Source organism: Euphorbia lathyris, chromosome 3 (genome assembly GCF_963576675.1).
Source record: "Euphorbia lathyris chromosome 3, ddEupLath1.1, whole genome shotgun sequence".
Classification (NCBI taxonomy): Eukaryota; Viridiplantae; Streptophyta; class Magnoliopsida; order Malpighiales; family Euphorbiaceae; genus Euphorbia; species Euphorbia lathyris.
Window position 1 is genome coordinate 37,736,229 of NC_088912.1, and position 8,111 is coordinate 37,744,339.

The 8,111-nt window shown below is 32.3% G+C and overlaps 1 protein-coding gene across 3 annotated transcripts; it reads right to left on the bottom strand.

The window, feature by feature from the left end:
* Positions 1-4,535: 4,535 nt before the first annotated feature.
* LOC136224464 (zinc finger protein BALDIBIS-like) lies at positions 4,536-6,895 on the bottom strand. Of its 3 annotated transcripts, none has more exons than XM_066012813.1 (4): positions 6,747-6,895; positions 6,449-6,590; positions 5,961-6,357; positions 4,536-5,823 (listed from the first exon to the last, which is right to left on the bottom strand). In XM_066012813.1, the coding sequence occupies exons 2-4, from the start codon at positions 6,564-6,566 to the stop codon at positions 5,001-5,003; spliced, it is 1,338 nt and encodes a 445-aa protein (XP_065868885.1). In that variant the 5' UTR covers positions 6,567-6,590; positions 6,747-6,895; the 3' UTR covers positions 4,536-5,000. The 3 variants fall into 3 exon arrangements, with proteins under 3 accessions (XP_065868885.1, XP_065868883.1, XP_065868884.1); XM_066012811.1 differs by having other exon boundaries at positions 6,734-6,888; XM_066012812.1 differs by having other exon boundaries at positions 6,739-6,885.
* Positions 6,896-8,111: the final 1,216 nt, after the last annotated feature.

Sequence of the window (8,111 nt, forward strand, 5' to 3'; positions counted from 1 at the left end):
ACTGATTTGATAATTTACGAAAAGTTCTGGTTGAATTGTGTAATTATCCAATCAAATATACAAGTATACATTAACAAGTTTGGTGTGGAAGTTGGATAAAGTTAGTGGAGCTGAACATGGTTAGTGGATGAAAACAGTTGGGAGCAACCTTGCTTTAGAGTTAGGGAGCATCATTGACAGTTATAGAACTTTTTTGCTGAAACGTGGAACTTCCTTACTGGGCGTATAATCTACAACATAATTACAAAATTTAACAATAGAAAAGAGATAGTGGAAGGGAGCAATTACAGAACTTTTTTGCTGGGCAGTTAATTGCATATTATTTACAGCATAAATACAAATTTTGACATCAGAAAATGAAGCTAAACAAACCTCAAGAACTCTCAACAAAAATCAGACTCAAACTATAATTTTTTTTCAATTTTTAATCCTTAGTTCTACAATCTCCATTTTAAATTCTAAGTTCTACAAATTCAATTCTTATATTTGTAACCCTTCAATTCCAACTTCAGTTTTAAGTATTCAAACATTTTATTCTCAATTCGGCACCGTTCATACTAATTAAGCCATTCTTTTTTACGGCTCTAATTTCGAACATTTAAGCTTTTCGTCCTTTAGCTTTATACAATCTTTAATTAGAAGTCAAATTTCACACTTTTGTAAATTTTTTACAAAATTACTGTCACGCTCGCAATCTAATTCAAAAAGGTGAAACAGAAACGTAAAAGGGTTTCCCAGAGTACTAGTTGGTGGAGATGATGGGAAGAGCTCCATGACCTGTCCAACCGAAGTGGCTCCAATTCTGGCAGGGATCGTGTTATTGATTAAAGTCCAATAAAGGACGTTGGCCGCTGCTATTGCAGTTGTGGTTAGATGGACTAGCTAGTAATTGATAGCTCATATGATTAGCCTCAATGTCATCTGTGAGAGGAGTCTAGTAAGTTCTCTAGCATGCTCAATGGTCATCATGCTGGTAAGCCTCAAGAGGACTTGGTCATTCATTTCTCCATGGGGAGAATTATTGCCTACAGCTAATAAGGAGGATGAAGTATCAATGTGTCCTATAGACCTACTATAGACACTAATCTTAGTCACAACATGAGAAATAAAAGGGGTAGAAATGCCATTATCCATGGTTGCAATGAGAAGTGATAAGGATGTTGTGTGGTTATGTTTATCGTCGCATCGCATTCACTGGTCCAATGTCGATGTCTGAAGTACTCATGTTGAAAGTCACAGATCCACTCTCAACTCACCAATGATAACATCGTGGGAAAATTCCAGCATTGAGGATCGATCCAATAGTCTGCTTAAAGAGATATGAAATGCGATCATAATCGAAGCAGTAGCGAGGGAGACTAAATATTTGTATGGGTTGTCTTCTTTGTATATCTTGCCAAACAAAGTTTGATCAGACCCTATCGAAGGATACTTTAACACTCAAGTCAATTTTGGTATAAAATTATAAAGAGAATAATAGAGCAAGAAGTATGCATAAACCATAATAAATGCGTACTTTAATGAAGGGAGTTGGACCATTTATATAGGATTAGATATTCCTAGTCTATTTAGAAGAACACTAGTTCTAAATCCTCATAAAGAAAAGACTCTAAAAGGTGATATTCCTTATCAAATACGGCTATCTACGTGCACTACAGACTCCTAGATAGGATAGAATGCATCTCTGTATAGGAAGAAAAACGCTTCTAGAAGTCCGAACCATATATCTAGATGGAGGGAGAGGATGATCTAATATAGTTTCAGACCGTATCTCCAAATATTCATCTATGTTGTAAGTACTTTATCCTAATTTCTTATTCTTTTAATAATCTTAGTCTTCTTAATGGAGTAGGTAATATTCATACCCATTAGATCTCACTCTATTGACGAGGAATCTCAAAAAATCTAGTGATATAGAGTCACAGATGGAGAAAAAATTTGTGCACTTTTTAGGGATAAGACATGGATGATAATTGTCATTCTCACTAATGGGAAATCCGCCATTACCAATGAATACCTATAGGAATAAGTCAATCACAAAAAGACTGCCAACGTGTATAAAATGTTTATTGAGTTACTAACACAACTATGAACAATATGTCAAAATACATGAAACCATTTCAACTTATCGAAAAACCTGTTTGGAAGGTGTGACGTCGTAACGAAAAATTATCAAACTAGTCCGTTTAAATTCTTTGTTAGATATGGATATGATTAATTTTACTTGAAAATATTAAGGTAAAATTTTACCGTATGTTAAGGGTAAATGTATACTCACTCTAAAACGATTGGGGCAATTTTCAACATTATCACACACAAAAAAAAAAAAAAAGAATAATAATAATAATAATTAGAGGATGCATCTAAAGAAGCAGTGATTACATTCAAATGAATTAATGCTTTTATTATATTTCTTTTCTCTTACACAATGATATAAATCAAGGGCTATCTCTTGCCCTATATATCATTAGCTCATTGTTGAAAAAAGAAAAAGAAAACACAAAAAGGAAAAGGAAAAGGAAAAGGAATGATTTTCTTGAGATCTTTTCAGGTATTTTTTTGTCCCACATTTTCAGAATTGTATATGTATGAGCAGGAAACTTTCTGTTTCCACAATTGGAAACCAAAAAAAAAATTGAAAAAAAAATGGTGATCATAATCTCAGCGGCAAAAAAATTCAAAATTTATATGTAATTTTTTTTTTTTTTTAAAAAAAAGTGAGAAAGAAAGAATAGAAAAAATGGAAGTGCATTTATGAAAGTTGAAGGTTTGGCAAAGCAAGAAGATTGTACTAATATTCTAAATATATTCTATTTTTAGCATTACTAGTTATAATTCAGACACAATTATTTATCTTGAATTATTGACATTATCATGCATATATAACGTACACTATCAAAGAATAATGCAAATATTACACAAAAAGCTGCTTCCATTAATTTAATTAAATAAAATAAAAATTCCAGTTTATTTTAGTGGACGGCTCCATCAAGACAACAATTGGCTAAAGCTATATGTTGCCTACCTACTTTCTCTAATTCTCATACTTGAACAAAATTGCAACATTTATTTACATTTACTCAATATATAAATTCTAAATATAAGGTCTGTGTTTTTGTGGATTTGTATGCCAATGTTTGTGGGTTTTTTTTTTCTTTTTTGCAGTAAATAGTGGTTATCAAAATCAATGATTTTTAAATTGAGATTATCAATTTGATTGTCCATGTTTTCAAAATAAAAAATTTTAAAAATTAAATTTATTTAATACATTTCCTATCTAGCTATGTTTTCAAATTTTCACAATCACAATTTTCAAAACTTTATATCTCTAAACATTTTCACCTTTGAATACATACAAACTTATTCTGGTATATTGTATTAAAGCCTTTCTAGATAAAGTGTTTGAAAGTTCAAATTTTGGCAATTCCTATTTTATTAAATGCAATTTCAATATATAGCAAAATGTATGTGTTGTACACGATTGAAGCTCAGAAACATTCATCTTAGAAAATGTGTAAAGATAATAATAACAATTATTTTTGAATCTTACATGTAAAATTATCTGGTGGGATGTACCAAAAATAATAATAAATTTTTTTTTTTTTTTTTGTCATAAGCACCTTGAAACTTCATCATTTTAGTACGTTCAAGGCTAAAAAAATTAAAAGTGTTTAGTCTAAAAAAAAGTGGACATTAGTAATATTTTACAAGTCCAACACTAATATTTTTAGTTTTAAATTTCTTATAATTTCATAAATTAAAATTTAATTCAAAAATAAGTTTTTTTGAGCCTCAATAGTAAAAAAAAATTGATATTGAAAAAAAAAATAGTTCAAAGAGTTAAGAACATACACAGAAAATAATTAATAATTATAATATAGTTATTTAAAAATAAAAATTCAAATAAAAAAGTTTTATAACAAAAATGAGATTCATAGAATTTCAACTCTTCACATATTTTTAAAACAAAAAAAAAAAACTATGACCTCTCACATTAAAATATATATTTTAAATCAACTCAACCATTTTAAAATATTAAAATTATATTACAAGTCTAATAATATAAGCTAAAATTATGAAAAGCTATGAGGGAGCAAAAACCACACTACTCAAGGGTTGAGTTAGCGGTCGTGAGACCTAGAACATCCCTGGTTATAGGCTAAATCTACCACTGGTTTAATTATATATATATATTTACTATCTTTAACCAATCTTGTTGCACATGAATAATGTACAACATGTGATTATCTTATTATATTGTGAAAATCTTTTTAATAAGGATTTAAATCATCCAATTGTTTGACCTATAAACTCAAATTGACATAAAGGAGATATTCCTAGTAGAAAAAAATGTAAAAAGATATTTTAAACAAATTTAAGTGTATGCATTTTAAACTTCAAAAGTATAAAAAATCATTATTATAAGTAAATTCAATATACATAAATAATTTAAAACAATCTGATAACATTTTAAAAGTAGTTTGATATTTCTTGAGAAATACAAGAGAGTTCACATGTAGAAACTGACAAAAATGGTATGATATGATAGGAGAATAAAAATCAAAGTATAATAATAATAATGTTTAAAAAATATTCAAACACTTTCACATTTATTATGGTAAAAGTAAAACTGTAACTACAATTTACGGCCATCAAGCAAGTGACATTCTTTCTTGAACGTAATAATAAAAATAGAAGAAAAGGGCGGTAGAAAGAAACTGCATGCAATGCAAGGCCGGGTGGGGTGGGTCCCGTTTTTTTGATTGAAAAATCTGTCTCTTTCTGTTAAGTCTCTTCCAACATGCAGTGGTCCCCACTGATCATTAGTCACAAGTCTCTCTTATTCATCCCCCCGCCCGAGTTCACTCATTCCAACTCATCCTCAACTCGGTACTACTCCGCTTATATGTGACAAAGAATGAAGCAGCCAAGCTAAGCTAAGCTTAAGCTAGTTTCATAATTCACATATATTTATACACATGAACAAAATTATTACCTTTTCACAGATTATGCCCTGAATTATTATATTGCCTCAAATCGATCCCTGCATAGTTTGCTAATTCTTCCTGCAAAAACGGTCTTCTTCTTTCACCTCCTACACCAAGAAAATCTCTTGTTAAATTCCCTTCCCCTTCTTGACTTAATTTGCTCATTGAATTTGAATTTGAATTTGAATGTCCCAACAATGTCACGTTATAATTCCCCATGTTGTTTGCTTCAACATTTGGGAGACATGGGGGGTTCATTAATGTTGGGTTCACGTTTTTGCTCCTTGTAGAACCCATTTGTGCAGCTTTTTGCAGAAGTGCAGTCGCTGACATGTTAGCTGTTCGTTGTTGCTGTTGATTCTCGTTGTTGTTCGAATACAACGAAGTTATAGATTCGGATACGTGGTCTAATTTCCCTTCTTCTTCCTTCATTATCATCCCTCCTCCTTGCAATGTTGATTCTTGGTACTTATTCATGAGCCATTGAGCTTGTGTTGATGCTGAACCATACATGTTCATGTTCATATTTTGTACTAATTCAGGAAACAAACCATTACTATTCCCACTTGCAACCCCAATTTGATCTAGCCAAATAGGCATCCTTGGCTTTTGCACATCAATACTAAGAGTGTTGTTATCTAGTAGCTCGGATACCGGACCCGCGAAATCCGGCCTGAAAACACCGGAAAACTGGGGTATTCCGGGCGGCTGCTGCTGAGGGGGATGATTGAGATGAGTATAGTTTGCATTAATGGCAGCTGAAACAGAAGTGAATCTAGCACTTTCTTCTGCTAAAGCATCACAAAAAGCTCTGTGCGTGATAAAGCTATCTTTCCTGTAATTGAATAAATATAAATTAATTTAATTTCAATTCTCCTTGGACTGCATTAAATTGTGATATTAAATGCTTCAACAAACAAAGTATATAATCATATAAAGAGGAGAATATTTTTAATTTTAGAATTCTTTCACCTGGAGAAAAGGGTGCCACAGTCACATCTGTACTCTCTGGTTCCACAGATCTTGCTATGAGCTTTCCAATCTGATTGAACAGCATATTTCTTTGAACATTTCTCGCATTTCCATTTCTTTTCACCATGTTTTCTGCTATAATGCTTCTTTATCCCTGTCAAGTCACCTAGGGCTCTTGATGGATCATGGTGAACACAGCTTTTTTCAGGACATATATACACCTTCTTCCTTATCTCTTTCGTTGATCTTTGCTTCAGTTTCCATGGCAGATTATGTCCTCTTCTGTGTAGTTGCAGGTTCTGATCTCTCTGGAACCCTTTGTTGCAGATTTCGCACATGAATCTATTCGTCGCCATTAGTGATTTCGGTGACATAGATATCACTTCCGCTTCTGGATCTGATAAAAACAAAATCAAATCAAAATCAAGAACAAGAACAAGATTAATGAAATTTATTAATCAAAGATTGAATCTTGGTTCCTTTCTTGCCTGGTGTTCCAGGTAAATTGCGCTTCCTCTTTGATGAGATAGGGTTAGGGTTAGGGTTTGGAGTTGTAATAAGATTACCAGTACTCAAAGGGGGGATTGAGAACCCATCTTGAGACATGTTTGTTTGCTGGTTGTTCTAAAACTAGATAAAAGAGAAGATGTAAGATACCAAATTAAAGCATGGAAATAAGAACAAAATGATCTGAAACAAAAAAGTTGGGTGAAATCAAAAGAAAAAGAATTCCAAATTAGACTTGAATCCAATTTAAAAAACTGGAGTGCAACCTTACTGAGTCACCTGAATTGAAAACTGTAGTGGGTTTTTTCTTTGGGTTGAAGTTGAAGGCAAGACAAAGACAAATACAAGAAACAAAAAAAGACAGTGTTAAGTTAACTATGCAATGCAATGCATAGAATATTTTTCTCTCTCTCTCCTTATCTAACACGGCTTCTCTTTCTCTTTCTCTAAGTGAGTCAGCCATAGACTCAAATGGACCACCACGTACGTCTATTGAAATAAAATACTATATACTATATACTATAGCTAACATTAATGTTCAAGAGTGTGGACTAAAGGCATATTATTACGTTAATAATTCAACAATAGGGTTTTTTTTCGTTTTAGGTATTCATACAACTCAACATGTGTGATAGTACTTCGAGCACGGCAATGTGGTTGCGGTTGCGGTGGTGGAGTCACGATTTGAGATTAGAGACGATAATTTTAGTCTTACAATAGGGCGATGAGAGAGAGGCAGGCACATCAACAGTGCGGTAAACATTAGAAAGAGGAGATTGAAAATAAAGAAAAAGAAAGAAAGAGTTCTGAATTCATAAAAGAGAGGGAGAAGGTCGAAGAGAAGAAAGAGGTTAATTCCGATGGAGACAGCATTCTATTCAGAGTTTCGTTGGAGCAGGGGCTCCTGGCCCACAAGCACTAGGATGCCTTCGCTACTTATCGACGACATCACTACGATGCCTAAGTTAGGAGAGTTCATGTTAAAAATACTAAACAATTGAGAGTAATAATTCCAATAAATGTGAGTATGTATTTTGACTATAAAGTCGTATTCTATTAATAGAGATTCATGAGTAAATCTGATAATCGGTGTAAGGTGTATTCCCTAACTTTCTTGAAAGATAGGTGTAAGCTTCCGAGTAGTGGGAGTATTTTAGTTAGTTAGTAATATAATCGAATTGAGATTCATCAATGTTAGGCGTGAGTTAGGGATCCTGATCTAAAGAAGATTTGGAGTGCATCTCATTAGTCCACGTGTCCTGAAGGTGTTTTATTCCAATATAGTCTAATCGGACAGTTCCTTACTTCGTATGTGCCTATTAGCATAGGATGAGGGCACGTATATTCTGATAGTATTTATATGATATCTGCTCTGAAATATAAACAACTTAAACTGAATACATTATTAGCCCTCTTGTACTTCTCCAAAAAAAATCAATATCCTCATGTACTTTTAAAATATTCAATTTATCTTTAAACTTGTTTAAAGTGGTCTATTAATACCCTAAAATCAATGTGGCAGAGTAATAAGAAATTTTGGAAAAATTGAAATATGTATATTTTAAATAAGTTTAAGAAGCTAATAGATTAGCTTAAGAACATTTGTGGAAGCTAGTATGCACTTTTTAGAGTTACTAATCACGT

Bases quoted from the DNA above. Each gene is read 5' to 3' on its own strand.
- LOC136224464 (XM_066012813.1), bottom strand. From the start codon at position 6,566: ATGTCTCAAGATGGGTTCTCAATCCCCCCTTTGAGTACTGGTAATCTT. The intron at 6,358-6,448 runs GCAAGAAAGGAA...TGTTTTTATCAG, and splicing joins CAATTTACCTGGAACACCAG to ATCCAGAAGCGGAAGTGATA. The intron at 5,824-5,960 runs GTGAAAGAATTC...ATTCAATTACAG, and splicing joins TGTGGCACCCTTTTCTCCAG to GAAAGATAGCTTTATCACGC.